Source organism: Pseudorca crassidens, chromosome 3 (genome assembly GCF_039906515.1).
Source record: "Pseudorca crassidens isolate mPseCra1 chromosome 3, mPseCra1.hap1, whole genome shotgun sequence".
Taxonomy (NCBI): Eukaryota; Metazoa; Chordata; class Mammalia; order Artiodactyla; family Delphinidae; genus Pseudorca; species Pseudorca crassidens.
In genome coordinates, this window is record NC_090298.1 from 72,646,647 (window position 1) to 72,662,625 (window position 15,979).

The 15,979-nt window shown below is 34.7% G+C and overlaps 1 protein-coding gene across 1 annotated transcript in view; it reads left to right on the forward strand.

The window, feature by feature from the left end:
• ADGRV1 (adhesion G protein-coupled receptor V1) overlaps positions 1-15,979 on the forward strand; it is a 567,434-nt gene that overhangs the window by 62,702 nt on the left and 488,753 nt on the right. The window contains exons 12-17 of the mRNA XM_067731218.1: positions 3,527-3,653; positions 4,638-4,823; positions 5,577-5,757; positions 6,479-6,642; positions 7,953-8,076; positions 9,107-9,373. Of these exons, the coding sequence (XP_067587319.1) occupies positions 3,527-3,653; positions 4,638-4,823; positions 5,577-5,757; positions 6,479-6,642; positions 7,953-8,076; positions 9,107-9,373 (1,049 nt within the window). The remainder of the gene's footprint in view (positions 1-3,526; positions 3,654-4,637; positions 4,824-5,576; positions 5,758-6,478; positions 6,643-7,952; positions 8,077-9,106; positions 9,374-15,979) is intronic.

A 15,979-nucleotide genomic window follows, 5' to 3' on the forward strand; every position in this document is an offset into this window, starting at 1 on the left:
CTTATGGTTTTAATATATATTTTCCATTAAATCTTAAGGAAAGATATTTCATATGATGAAAAAATTGGTGAAATGTAAACTGAAAATTATTAGTTTTTCACTTGTGTGCTTTTTTTCCTTAAGTTAGATTCGAGTACTTATTAAATCAGTGGACAGTCTTAAAAACAAACTAAAGAAAAATGAACAGCAATTATAAACCAAAGAGGTAGCAATCTATAGGAACTTTGTTAGCTAAGCTGCAAGTTTCTGCTCTGAACTAAATGTCTAAAGAATGATTTAAATTATACCTCTGCAAGTTCATAAGTGACTATTGTTCATATTCTTTCAAAATAGTCATTTTCAACCTTATCATGTAAGTCTTCGAAATTAACTAAATATAATTTTAAAGTATTTTCTCTCTCTTTCCTCTGGGTTAAGGCAGTACACAAGAAAGTATAAACCATGGGGCAGAGAATTTCGGAAATTAATGGTTCCTCTCTTTTCAAGCAGAAGAAATTAGTTCAAATTTATACTGAAATGTTTTAATGCAATTAGTAACTAGTGCATACTTGTATTATCTCAGTTGTGCATGAACAAATTACAATTCAGTGTTCTAAGACATTTAATTAAATAAATGTGACAATCTCCTATTTTATCAAAATCTCCGTCTCAATTTTGCAAATTTTTAACAAAACTAAAATGAAAGAATGAATGAATGCTACTGTGATTACAGTAAGTTACAATAAAATATTGCAACAAAAAATAATTAACATTTTACTGTGATACCATTTACGATTTTCTTTTAATGTCAAATTCAAATGAAAATTCTCTATATTTCAATTAAATAGAGATAAAAGTTACCCTGGTACTGAGTGATTTATGATGCTTCTAATACCATACTAATTAAAAATATTTTGTTGTTTAGTTCTCACCAAATCAGAAACAATATTATTATGCCAATTTATTTCAGAAAAAATTGTAATATATGTAGTATACAACTCCTTATTTATAGTGTTATTTGACTTGAAAAATGAAGCACTAGGACTCTACATTCTGACATGTTTCTCAAGGCTGTTTAAAAATACAGCACATTGGGAATTTGGCAAAGTGTTTAGATTTCCTGATATGAAGTTATATTTAAGTAATATTTGTCATAATTAAAAGATACAGCGATATCTTTTGGCTTCTTGAGTATATTCCTGTGCAAATGATGAAAGATATGTTTTTCTCTGCTGATAGAGTTTTTATATTTTCAAAGAATAACTGGCGTTAGATCTGAGGATGTGGGATTTTATTTTTTTGAAACCTAATTAAAGCTACTAAGTAATTAAAAGTCGGGCTGAATGAAATTTGCTCAGCTGCCGTGGTTTTGTGAGCGTGCACAGTGCTTGGCAGCCTCCAGCGCCTTGGAGCAGGCCTGGAATGGAATGTCTTCAATGGGTCTTGACGTGCTGGCTGGTCATGGGGTCATCTTGCCTAAGTGGGAACTGCCGAACCTTTTGCTAGCATTTGTGAATAGCAAAGAACCCGGTGTGCAGAGTTCCCTTAAAGTGAATATGACTAGCTTGTGCGGGGGGAGGGAAAAAAGAGAGCTTTCTTTAGCTTTATTTTTACCCTGCCATTCACATTTCTAACAGTATTGGTGAGATTTTGGCAAATAGTGTCTCTGTCTTACCCGCCCCCCCACGCCTCCCCTTCTTTCTGTGTTGACAGGGTAGAAACCGAAAGGTTTGTCGTGTATTTTGGGTAAGTGTGCTAAAGAATGTCTTGTTTTTGGTGATTCAACATTTTGCTTTGCAAGTCAGTGTTTCGGACAAGGCTGCTGTTCTGCATGACCACCAGTCTTGAGAGAGTTTGCTTGTCCACCTGCCTGTGCATGCTTTGTGTGTCCTTTCATCTTCTAATGATAAGCTTATATGAAGAGTTTTTTTTTTTTGTATTAAGAGTTTTAAATTATGAATGCATTTAAGATATCTGATAAAATTTTTGAGAATTTATGTAATTTCATGTTTTGAAGAACTTAAAAATTTTAACTTTCCTTATAGTGTACATACAACCAAGAGAACAATTAGTGTCCTTTGCTTGTGAGATTCTTATTTAACATCTTTTATGAATCTTGTGGTTTAACAAAGAATTCAGAAGCAGGGCACTCATCTCTTCCATTGGTTTTTGAGTGCATCTAAGCAATTTCTTGCCTACATTCTCTGTTGTCGTATAAAGAACTTTTCAAAATTTTGCCTTTTTCCAAAAGGGTAGCACATTAAAAATAAATTCATTTGTTTAATGCTCAGAATGGATTTTTATATTTCACATTCTGATCGTGTTTTTTTTGTCTCTTAGCTTATATAGACCTAGGAAATTTTAATTGATTAAAATATCAATGTAAATGAAATATGGACAAATTTGCAATGAAAATCATATGACTGCATTAATAATCCAAAAAGGATAACTATCTTATTATTTGGATTATATCTTCTGTGGCTACTAGTATGCTAGGTATTGGCTGTCAGATTTCCAAAAGCTGGGGAAAGATGTTAATTCAGATTCTCTATTACACAGGAAGTGTGCTGTCCTTTTTATATATTAATTGTGACTGCATTGTAATTTTGAGGTCTGATCAGCAGTACGTTTTGATTCAATAGAAAGTGACATTTGGAAAGGTTTAGAGCAGCTTGCAGGATTGAGAATTCTCAAAGAGTATGCTGGCTTTTAAACCCTCAGAGCGTTACAGTCCTAGTCCCTTTGATCATTCTAATTATAGGCTGAACATAAAAACCAGAAATAAAAAACATCTTGTTTTAATATGTTCTTCTGAGATTTGTATAGGAATTGCTATAGCATGTCACATATCTCAGATCTATTCTATTCCATTATTTTTCATGTATGTCACGCATTTTCTTTTGTTTTATTACAAAATAAACAAACATTTTATTTTGTAATAAAACAAAAGAAAATGCGTGAGGTTAAAATCAAGGTGAATAGAATCATATTAAAGGTCACAAAGTATCTCTAAAATCTAATCACAATTTTATTTTTGGTGTGTCTTGCTTTAGTCCAAGCAGTTAACCAACTTGTATTCAGTTAGTATAATCTTACGTAATGAGTTTTTTTTTAAAGAAATTCATGTGTATGTAAAGTTAAAACAATTTTATTTAAATTATTTTTAAACTACATGTTACAAATTAACTTTTGCTAAAACTGGAAACAAATTTGTGAATTTGATACTACTTTATAAAATATATTTAAACCTTTGATTAATGTATTTTTAAGGTACACATGCAGTGTTTGGTTTCAGTCAAATATGAAAGAACCAATGAATTCAGAAATAGAAGTTCTCCCATAAATGTTATCAGTAAAACTGTTTTGATCTGAAGTGATTTTAATATACTTAAATTCAACTTAAATTTTACCTCCTAATAACCTTCATATTCATTATCTGAAGTGTTGTAAATATTTTAAATAAGACTTCAAAATTCAGAAGTAAGACTATAGGTAGTCTGTAAGACTTAGAAAGCCTGTAAAACTTTTTCCCCTCTGACTTCCCCAGGGTCAATGTGGAAAACCAAGTGCTGAAATCTGGATATACAAGCCGTGACCTAATTATTCTGGAAAATGATGATCCTGGGGGAATTTTTGAATTTTCTCCTGCTTCCAGAGGACCCTATATTATACAAGTAAGTATGAAAGAAACTTCAATCTATTCTGTACTCACAGCTTCAAAAGAACAATCTCGAAAGATTTAAGCTTTTGTGGACTTTTTTTTTCCTGTCCTATATATGGTACTTTACTGACAAGAACACAGTTATTATCACTATTATTGTTATAATCATATAGATAGCATATAATGAGGGCCTTCTATATTCTCTTCCCTGTTCTAAGCACTTTGTAGTCACAGCCCTTACTCTTCACAATGAGTTAAAGAGGTCTGTGCTCTATTTCACATTTTACAAATGTGAAAAAGAGACACATTGGCATTTCTAGCTGAGCCTTAGACAGACTGCTTAAAGTTGTGATGCCAAACCTATTCAGTCCAAAATTCAGGGTGTGTGATTCTTTTGTTTTTTTTAAATACAGTTTTGAAAGGTTACTTTCCATTTACAGTTAGTACAAAATATTGGCTGTATTCCCCATGCTGTACTATATATCCTTGAGCCTGTCTTACACCCAATAGTTTGTACCTCCTCTCCCCCACCTCTCTGTTGCCCCCCCACCCACTGGTAACCATTAGTTTGTTCCTGTATCTGAATCTGCTTATTTTTTTGTTATATTCACTAGTTTGTTGTACTTTTTAGATTCCACATATAAGTGATAACATACAGTGTTTGTCTTTCTCTGTCTGACTTATTTCATTCAGCATAATGCCCTCCAAGTCATCCATGTTGCTTCAAATGGCAAAATTTCGTTCTTTTTAATGGCTGAGTAGTATTCCATTGTGTGTGTGTGTGTGTGTGTGTATATATATGTGTGTGTGTATATGTGTGTGTGTGTGTGTATATATATATATATATATATATATATATATATATACACACATACCACATCTTTATCCATTCACCTGTTGATGAACACTTAGGTTGCTTTCATATCTTGGCAATTATAAATAATGCTGTGAACATTGGGGTGCATGTATCTTTTTGAATTTTGTGGATTTTTTTAAGGAAGGAGAATCTGTAGAGCTCCACATCATCCGTTCCAGGGGAGCTCTTGTTAAGCAGTTTCTACACTACCGAATAGAGCCAAGAGATAGCAATGAATTTTATGGGAACACAGGGGTACTGGAATTTAAACCTGGGGAAAGGGAGATCGTAATCACCTTGCTATCAAGATTGGATGGAATACCAGAGGTATGGGATTTTATTTTTTCCGTGTGCTTTTGTGGAAAGTTGATAGTATCTTGTATATTATGAATATAAATATTTTGAACACTGGCAAGGAGATACAGGAAAGGAAGTGGGCAAGAAAGGATTGAGAAGTGCTTATGTTTGGAAAATAAAAAAAAACAAGCTTAAGAAACAAAGTAAGACTTACTCCAATTTGAATTGTCCATGTTTGTTGTACGTAAAGCAGTACCAAACAATCTGAAACGTTCAGTGTGTAATCAGTTTTCATCTCCTTTTAGGTTTATATATGTTAAACCTTATTTTATGTAATCTGTATTGACTGAACTTTCAGTGATACAGTTTTGAACTGAAGAAATTTTTCTGTAAAATTACTCTTTTAAAGGAAATAAATTTTAGTTGTATATTAAGGGAATCAGATATTGTTCCATTATGTTTACATACCATTGCATATGTAGCTTTTACATTAATTTTATTTACTCTTATTATTTTAAATGACTAGATCATCAGTGATAAGGTTAAGTCTTCTTACAATTTTAATATAGTATCATGGTTTATCTTTTCCCTTTTTGAATAATGTATACTTATATCTGATGTCTCTCTTAATTGATGGAAGGATGTTAAAAATTAAAAAAAAATCAGCTTTGTTTTTTCAGTGAGTGGCATGTTTGTGAAAAGCTGATTCTTGAATATATATATTTTAATTTCCTCTGAAAATTTCAACTTTATATTTTTCCTAATTTAACATGTTCATTTTAGTTGGATGAACATTATTGGGTGGTCCTCAGCAGCCATGGTGAACGGAAAAGCAAGTTGGGAAGCGCTACAGTTGTCAACATAACGATTCTAAAAAATGATGATCCTCATGGGATTATAGAATTTGTTTCTGATGATCTAATTGTTACGATAAATGAAAGTAAAGGAGACGATACCTATAGTGGTAATTTATTCTACTTTTTATTTTCTATTACTGTTTACTAAAGAAGAAATTAGTCATGTGTTTAGTTTATTTTTTTAGTAAATAGTTATTTTTAGTTGTCCAACTGCTGAGAAATTACATGTAGTACAGAAATTGGTGTTTTAGAAAATCATATTTAAGATTGCTAGTTTTATTTCTTACATAGTATTGTGATGATGACTTCAGTTATATTTTGATTTCAGTTAACCATATGTGGTAGAACTCAAACACTCAAAAGAATGAGTTGAGTCAAATAGGAAAAGCTTTAGGAGTTACTGCTAGGGAACTATTGCAGTGGCACAAAATGAGATGTATTGATAGGTTATTTTTAGAGCTGTGTCTCTCTGGGTAAGAAAATCACTTTTGAGTATGCAGCTTCCTCTAGCTGCCCTTAACAAATATCCTTATAGGACTTTGTGATAGGTGTACCTAATTAGTCACCATTCTGCTCCTTTTGCTGAATGACTTTTAAAATTGCAAACTGTGATAGAAAAGATCAAGTCCATTTATTTTATCAATTGTATACCTACAGAGGGAAGACTAGGTTAATTTATATATATACCTTGAGGCTGGGCTAAGGAAATAATTGGTTTTTATTAAAAAGAGGGCTTATTTTTACTTTTATTTGAACAATTTCTTCACTCATCATTTTAAAATTGTTTAATATATGCTCATATATGTTATACCCATTTGTATTTCACAGCTGTTTATGGTGTAATAAGAAATCGAGGCAACTTTGGTGACGTTAATGTATCATGGGTGGTTAGTCCAGACTTTACGCAAGATGTATTTCCTGTCCAAGGGACTATTTTCTTTGGAGATCAGGAATTTTCAAAAAATATCACCATTTACTCCCTTCCAGATGAGGTAAATGTTACACAAATAACTCTCTTTTTTTTGTTTAATAATTATTTTTTAAAATAATTAAACATCTGGTAATTTACTCTGTCATGAGAGTATGTGATAAAGCAGCAGTCCCCAACCTTTCTGGCACCAGGGACCGGTTTTGTGGAAGACAATTTTTCCCCTGATGGGGGTGGGGGTGGGCAGGGGGCGGGGGATGGTTCAGACGGTAATGTGAGCGATGGGGAGCGGCCGATGAAGCTTCACTTGCTCACCTGCCGCTCACCTCCTGCTGTGTGGCCCAGTTCCTAACAGGCTGCCGCGGCCCAGGGGTTGGGGACCCCTGTAAAGAACTCATGTGTGATAATGTTCGACTATAAGCCAAAATAGAAATATTATTTTTGGTTTCCCTGAAGGCATTTTTAACTCTTAGAACTGATAGTCGCTGGTGACACTGCGTAGGTGCCAAATATCAGGGATTCATACTTGTGAGAGAGGTTAAGCACTTGGTTTGTACTTAGGCCCTTTGAGGATGAGGTCACCATCTAGCAGGTATCCTATGATGCACTCTCAGAATCAGGACATTGGACCAGATGGATGGTGGATTCAGGATAATGCAGAGAAAGAAGTTAGTAACAATGGGGTGGACCTTTCTGAGGGACACTGTGCTTCGAATAGGTATGGAAACCTGTCTCCTTTCCTTCACACTTGTGCCTTGAGAGACAAAATTCCAACACTGTTCCATTTTAGGGTCTGGAGAAGACCGGCTTACATGGATGAGAAAGAGAAACAGTGTCCATCTGGGGAGCCATATAGGCTCAGAGATGTGGGGAGTCTCATCTTGTTAGGACAGGAGAATGAGGTCTTTGTGATGTACTTCGGTGAAACTTAAGTAAGGTTTGTAAGGGGCCTTTGAGAGCTAGCTGAGCTTTTGTTATGATTATGAATTCTGTTCTAAGTGTGTCATAAAGTTATTTTTCTGTTCCATTGTTTTTCCTTAAAAACAATATATATCCTATTTTCTTATAGAAATAACTTAAGCTATGTAGTATTTCTGTTTTTAACTTACGTAAGGCATAATATCTCTATTTCCATTAAATTTTATAGTGAGTCAAAATAAAGTGACTGTTTGGATGAATGTACATTAAAATTTTGGGGGGTTCTGAGGCCTACTTGAATAATTTAGAGTGGTTCTGCCTCAGAAGTAGAAACAAACATTAGTACCGTTATTAATAACGCTCTTTTTTAAAAAAGATAAAAATAATTTAGGAATATGTAGTGGAATTATTTATACAAATCACCTGACTAAAAGCATGTGTAACATTTTCCAAAAGATTCCAGAGGAAATGGAAGAATTTACCATTATCCTACTTAATGCCACTGGAGGAGCTAAAATAGGAAATAAAACTACTGCAACTCTGAGGATTAGAAGAAATGATGACCCCATTTATTTTGCAGGTGGTATTGCTTTCTTATTTGAGTGAGTTCACATCTTTCTTGAACAGTATAAAAATACTTTTTTTCAATAATTGTTTTAAGTGAACATTTTCAATAAAGCACAATTGTTGCTTGTTTAAATAGGATTTCATAATTTGTTTGGATGATCATTATTCAATTTCTTTGACATTTTAACAAATACTTTTAAGGATCTTCTGAAGGAAAAAGAAAATAAAATAACTACTATTTTATTAGCTTTGTTCTCCTCCCACTTTTAAATTCCAAGGTATTTTCTTTCCATTGTGCAAAAATGAACACACTTCCACATAACCTCTTCCAGTACACAGTGTAGCCAGTTCAGGGTCTGCATATTGTACTTGATGAATGGTTACTTACTATAATTACTATTACTTAAGGGACATATAAGTTAACATATAAATTAAGGTCTCCCCATTTTTGCCACTTTAATGCTTTCTTTAGAACTGTCTTTTCCACCTGAGATATCTTTTAGTTTTATTTGGTATCTAATCTATTGGTATCTAATTCTTTCTTAAATCATTTTTGCAAGATGTTCAATTTACAACTGTAGGACTCTTAAACCTCTTGAGTATTATTGATTTATGTTTTAACCTTCAGTTAACATGTACTTAATGAGTTAGTCCTGTGTTCAGTCTTCTACTAACCCTGTAGAAGAAGTGGCAAAAATAAAACCTAAGATATCTGGGCCTATTGTCAAGGAACTCATGGTCTAAATTTGAAAATAAAGTGTATGAAACAGTAGTCAGAGGATTCCAGACAGTATGTAATTTACTGACAAATTGGGTGTTGAAGACAATGGATTCCATAGGAGTCAAGGCAAGAGGAAGGCCATTGACTAGAAGTAATCAGAGGAGACCTCATGTAGGCGTTGGGATCAGAGCTGAGTCTTTAAGTAAAGACACAGTGGAGTTCATTTCTTGTGGGGGGCAGGGAGAAACATATGTGATCTGAAAATATGGAGATGGAATCAGAAAAGCTCACACGTTTCTTCTTATCTTTATGAATATTTCAGAACCTCGTGTAGTGAGGGTTCGGGAAGGTGAGACTGCTGACTTTATAGTTCTCAGAAATGGATCTGTTGATGTTGCCTGCACCGTCCAATATGCTACCATGGATGGGAATGCTACCGCCAGAGAGGGGGACTTTGTTCCCATTGAAAAAGGAGAAATGCTTGTTTTTGCGGTTGGAAGTAGAGAGCAGAACATATCTGTATTCATTAATGAAGATGATATCCCAGAAACAGATGAGTTCTTTTATATAATTCTCTTTAATTCAACAGGTAAATAAATTACATTTATGGCATATCTGTTGTTTCAGTGCTTTTATGAGATGACATTAAGCATTTAACTGTCACCTGGGATTGTTCAAGAGCAAAATTGTTTATTTCATTGCTTTCTTGAGGGAAGGGCTGAGGAATATATGTGTTGAGACTTCGTGTACCTGGTATACTCTATGTCATTATTCTTAATCTTTTTTCACAATATAGCACACATAGAAAATTATGTTATTATTATATGAGGAATAGAAATCTTTTAGCTAAAGCTACCCTAAGTCTTTTCTAGTCATCCAAGGGCTTAGGGCATCTGTAGTCTCTTCCCTCCTAGCAGGGTGCTGGGCATGGTGGTTGGGAAGCTGCATTCTGTGGGTGACTTGAGCCCAATTGGCTCTACAGCCACAATGCATGACAATTTGCAGGAGGGGAAATTCCTTCTTCTCCATGCTATAAATGAAGCAGGATGTTTTGTCCCCATTATATGGGTCCTGAGAATGTTTTGACCCCATCTTTAGTAAATTAGAGGGATTATAGCTTCTTTTGGTATTTATTTTATTCTTTTAAGAGTACATAGAGTTATTTTTTTCCTTAATCTTCTAGATTAAGAAGACATGATACTCCATCACCCCTGAATACGCGAGTGTGTTTTTTCCTATATACTAGGACATTTTCCTACATAACCACAATATAGCCATTGAAATCAGGTTAACATTAATACAATTATTGCCTCAGACCCCATTCAGATTTCTCCAGTTTTCCCAACAATGTCCTTTCTAGCAAAAATGATCCTTTCCTAAATCATGCATTGCATTTAATTGCTGTGTCTCTTAATCTCTTCAGTCTGGAATAGAGTCTTTCCTTGACTTGCATGACCTTTATAATATAGAAGATTACAGGGCAGTTGTTTTGTTGAATGTCCTTCATTTTGGTTTGTTTGATGTTCCTCATGATTAGATTCAGGCTTTGCATCCTTGGCAGGAATTTCATAGTTGTAATTCTGTGTTCTTATTATATCTCTTCTGTTGGCACGTGATTTTGTTTTGTCCCTTTACTGCCATGTTTACTTTGACCACAGTTTAGGTGGTGACTGCCAGGCTTCTCTACTGTACTTTCTGTTCCTTTGTAATTAATAAATATTTTGTGGGGGAGATAGTTTATGTAAATATCCTGTTACTCATCAAACTTCCAATTTTTTCATTGATATATTTATTAGTATGGACTCCTGATTTATGTTTAATGCAGTGGGTTATATTTCGCTATCATTTCTTTTTTAACATCTTTATTAGAGTATAATTGCTTTACAGTGTGTTAGTTTCCGCTTTATAACAAAGGGAATCAGCTATACATATACATGTATTCCCATATCTCCTCCCTCTTGCGTCTCCCACCCACCCTCCCTATCCCACCCATCTAGGTGGTCACAAAGCACCGAGCTGACCTCCCTGTGCTATGTGGCTGCTTACCATTAGCTATCTATTTCACATTTGGTAGTGTATATATGTCCATGCCACTCTCTCACTTAGTCCCAGCTTACCCTTCCGCCTCCCCGTGTCCTCAAGTCCATTCTCTACATCTGCGTCTTTATTCCTGTCTGCCCCTAGGTTCTTCAGAACCATTTTTTTTTTTTAGATTCCATATGTATGTGTTAGCATATGGTATTTGTTTTTCTCTTTCTGAGTTACTTCACTCTGTATGACAGACTCTAGGTCCATCCACGTCACTATAAATAACTCAATTTCGTTACTTTTTATGGCTGAGTAATATTCCATTGTCTATATGTGCCACATCATCTTTATCCATACATCTGTCAATGGGCACTTAGGTTGCTTCCATGTCCTGGCTATTGTAAATAGAGGTGCAATGAACACTGTGGTACATGACCCTTTTTGAAGTATGGTTTTCTCAGGGTATATGCCCAGTAGTGGGATTGCTGGGTTGTATGATAGTTCTATTTTTAGTTTTTTAAGGAACCACCATACTGTTCTCCATAGTGGCTGTATCAGTTTATATTCCCACCAACAGTGCAAGAGGGTTCCCTTTTCTCCACACCCTCTCCAGCATTTATTGTTTGTAGATTTTTTGATGATGGCCATTCTGACTGGTATGAGGTGATACATCATTGTAGTGTTGATTTGCATTTCCGTAATGATTAGTGATGTTGAGCATCCTTTCATGTGTTTGTTGGCAATCTGTATATCTTCTTTGGAGAAATGTCTGTTTAGGTCTTCTACCCATTTTTGGATTGGGTTGTTTGTTTTTTTGATATTGAGCTGCATGAGCTGCTTGTATGTCTTGGAGATTAATCCTTTTTCAGTTGCTTCATTTGCAAATATTTTCTCCCATTCTGAGGGTTGTATTTTTGTCTTGTTTATGTTTTCCTTTGCTGTGTAAAAACTTTTAAGTTTCATTAGGTCCCATTTGTTTATTTTTGTTTTTATTTCCATTTTTCTAGGAGGTGGGTCAGAAAGGATCTTGTTGTGATTTAAGTCAGAGTGTTCTGCCTATGTTTTCCTCTAAGAGTTTGATAGTGTCTGGCTTTACACTTAGATCTTTCATCCATTTTGAGTTTATTTTTGTGTATGATGTTAGGGAGTGTTCTAATTTCATTCTTTTACATGTAGCTGTCCATTTTTCCCAGCACCACTTATTGAAGAGGCTGTCTTTTCTCCATTGTATATTCTTGCCTCCTTTATCAAAAATAAGGTGACCATAGGTGTGTGGGTTTATCTCTGGGCTTTCTATCCTGTTCCACTGATGTATATTTCTGTTTTTGTGCCAGTACCATACTGTCTTGATTACTGTAGCTTTGTAGTATAGTCCGAAGTCCAGGAGCCTGATTCCTCCAGCTCCGTTTTTCTTTCTCAAGATTGCTTTTGCTATTCGGGGTCTTTTGTGTTTCCATACAAATTGTAAAATTTTTTGTTCTAGTTCTGTGAAAAATGCCATTGGTAGTTTGATAGGGATTACCTTGAATCTGTAGATTGCTTTGGTAGTATATTCATTTTCACAATGTTGCTTCTTCCAATCCAAGAACATGGTATATCTCTTGATCTGTTTGTATCATCTTTAATTTCTTTTATCAGTGTCTTATAGTTATCTGCATACAGGTCTTTTGTCTCCTTAGGTAGGTTTATTGCTAGGTATGTTATTCTTTTTGTTGCAGTAGTAAATGGGAGTGTTTCCTTAATTCCTCTTTCAGACTTTTCATCATCATTAGTGTATAGGAATGCAAGAGATTTCTGTGCATTAATTTTGTATCCTGCTACTTTACCAAATTCATTGATTAGCTCTAGTAGTTTTCTGGTAGCATCTTTAGGATTCTCTATGTATATTATCATGTCGTCTGCAAACAGTGACAGCTTTACTTCTTCTTTTCCGATGTGGATTCCTTTTATTTCTTTTTCTTCTCTGATTACTGTGGTTAAAACTTCCTAAACTATGTTGAATAATAGTGGTGAGAGTGGACAACCTTGTTTTGTTCCTGATCTTAGAGGAAATGGTTTCAGTGTTTCACCATTGAGAACGATGTTGGCTGTGGGTTTGTCATATATGGCCTTTATTATGTTGAGGTAAGTTCCCTATGTGCCTACTTTCTGGAGGGTTTTTATCATAAATGGGTGTTGAATTTTGTCAAAAGCTTTTTCTGCATCTATTGAGATTATCATATGGTTTTTCTCCTTCAGTTGGTTAATATGGTGTATCACATTGATTGATTTGCATATATTGAAGAATCCTTGCACTCCTGGGATAAACCCCACTTGATCATGGTGTATGATCCTTTTAATGTGCTGTTGGACTCTGTTTGCTAGTATTTTGTTGAGGATTTTTGCATCTGTGTTCATCAGTGATATTGACCTGTAATTTTCTTTCTTTGTGATATCTTTGTCTGATTTTGGTATCAGGGTGATGGTGGCCTCATAGAATGAGTTTGGGACTGTTCCTCCCTCTGCTATATTTTGTAAGAGTTTGTGAAAGATAGGTGTTAGCTCTTCTCTAAATGTTTGATAGAATTTGCCTGTGAAACCATCAGGTCCTAAGCTTTTCTTTGCTGGAAGATTTTTAATCACAGTTTCAATTTCAGTGCTTGTGATTGGTCTCTTTATATTTTCTATTTCTTCCTGGTTCAGTTTCAGAAGATTGTGCTTTTCTAAGAATTTGTCCAGTTCTTCCAGGTTGTCCATTTTATTGGCATAGAGTTGCTTGTAATACTGTCTCATGATTCTTTGTATTTCTGCAGTGTCAGTTGTTACTTCTCCTTTTTCATTTCTAATTCTATTAGTTTGAGTCTTCTCCCTTTTTTTCTTGATGAGTCTGGCTCATGGTTTATTAATTTTGTTTATCTTCTCAAAGAATCAGCTTTTCGTTTTATTGATCTTTGCTATCATTTCCTTCATTTCTTTTTCATTTATTTCTGATCTGATCTTTATGATTTCTTTCCTTCTGCTAACTTTAGGGTTATTTTTTGTTCTTTTTTCTCTAATTGCTTTAGGTGTAAGGTTAGGTTGTTTTTTTGAGGTGTTTCTTGTTTCTTGAGGTAGGATTGTATTGGTATAAACTTCCCTATTAGAACTGCTTTTGCGGCATCCCATAGGTTTTGGGTCATCATGTTATAATTGTCATTTGTTTCTAGGTATTTTTTTGATTTCTTCAGTGATCTCTTGGTTATTTAATACTGTATTGTTTAGCCTCCATGTGTTTGTATTTTTTACAGATTTTTTCCTATAATTGGTATCTAGTCTCATAGCATTGTGGTTGGAAAAGATACTTGATACGATTTCAATTTTCTTAAATTTAGCAAGGCTTGATTTGTGACCCAATATATGATCTATCCTGGAGTTTGTTCCATGAGCACTTGAGAAGAAAGTGTATTCTGTTGTTTTTTGGATGGAACGTCCTATAAATATCAGTTAAGTCCATCTCATTTAAAGTATCATTTAAAGCTTCTGTTTCCTTATGTATTTTCAATTTGGATGATGTGTCCATTGGTGAAGGTGGGGTGTTGAAGTCCCCTACTATGATTGTGTTACTGTCAATTTCCCCTTTTATAGCTGTTAGCATTTGCCTTATGTATTGAGGTACTCCAGTGTTGGGTTCATAAATATTTACAACTGTTATATCTTCTTCTTGGATTGATCCCTTGATCATTATGCTGTGTCCTTCTTTGTCTCTTTTTTGTAATAATCTTTAAGTCTGTTTTGTCTGATATGAGAATTGCTACTCAGCTTCCTTTTGATTTCCATTTGCATGGAATATCTTTTTCCATCCCCTCACTTTCAGTCTGTATGTGTCCCTAGGTCTGAAGTCGGTCTATTGTAGACAGCATATATACGGGTCTTGTTTTTGTATCCAATCAGCCAGTCTATGTCTTTTGGTTGGAGCATTTAATCCATTTACATTTAGGGTAGTTATTGATATGTATGTTCCTATTTCCATTTTCTTAATTTTTTTTGGTTTGTTATTGTAGGTGTTTTCCTTCTCTTGTGTTTCCTGCCTAGAGAAGTTCCTTTAGCATTTGTTGTAAAGCTGGTTTGGTGGTGCTGAATTCTCTTAGCTTTTGCTTGTTTGTCTGTAAAAGTTTTAATTTCTCCTTTGAATCTGAATGAGATCCTTGCTGGGAAGAGTAATCTTGGTTATAGGTTTTTCCCTTTGATCACTTTAAATATGTCCTGCCACTCCCTTCTGGCTTGCAGAGTTTCTGCTGAAAGATCAGCTGTTAACCTTATGGGGATTCCCTTGTATGTTATTTGTTGTTTTTCCCTTGGTGCTTTTAATATTTTTTCTTTGTATTTGATTTTTGATAGTTTGATTAGTATGTGTCCTAGCATGTTTCTCCTTGGATTTATCCGTATGGGACTCTCTGCACTTCCTGGAGTTGATTATTTCCTTTCCCATATTAGGAAAGTTTTCAACTATAATGTCTTCAAATATTTTCTCAGTCCCTTTCTTTTTCTCTTCTTCTTCTGAGACCCCTATAATTCGAATGTTTGTGTATTTAATGTTGTCCCAGAGGCTCTGAGACTGTCCTCAGTTCTTTTCATTCTTTTTTCTTTATTCTGCTCTGCAGTAGTTATTTCCACTATTTTATCTTCCAGGTCACTTATCCATTCTTCTGCCTCAGTTATTCTGCTATTGATCCCATCTAGAGTATTTTTAATTTCATTTATTGTGTTGTTCATCATTGTGTGTTTCATCTTTAGTTCTTCTAAGTCCTTGTTAAATGCTTCTTGCATTTTGTCTATTCTATTTACAAGATTTTGGATCGTCTTTACTATCATTATTCTGAATACTTTTTCAGGTAGACTGCCTATTTCCTCTTCATTTGTTAGGTCTGGTGGGTTTTTATCTTGCTCCTTCATCTGCTGTGTGTTTCTCTGTCTTCTCATTTTGCTTAGCTTACTGTGTTTTGGGTCTCCTTTTCGTATGCTGCAGGTTTGTAGTTCCCATTGTTTTTGGTGTCTGCCCCCAATGACTAAGGTTGGTTCTGTAGGTTGTGTAGGCTTCCTGGTGGAAGGGATTGGTGCCTGTTTTCTGGTAGATGAGGCTGGATCTTGTCTTTCTGGTGGGCAGGACTGCGTCAGGTGGTGTGTTTTGGGGTGTTTGTGACCTTATTAT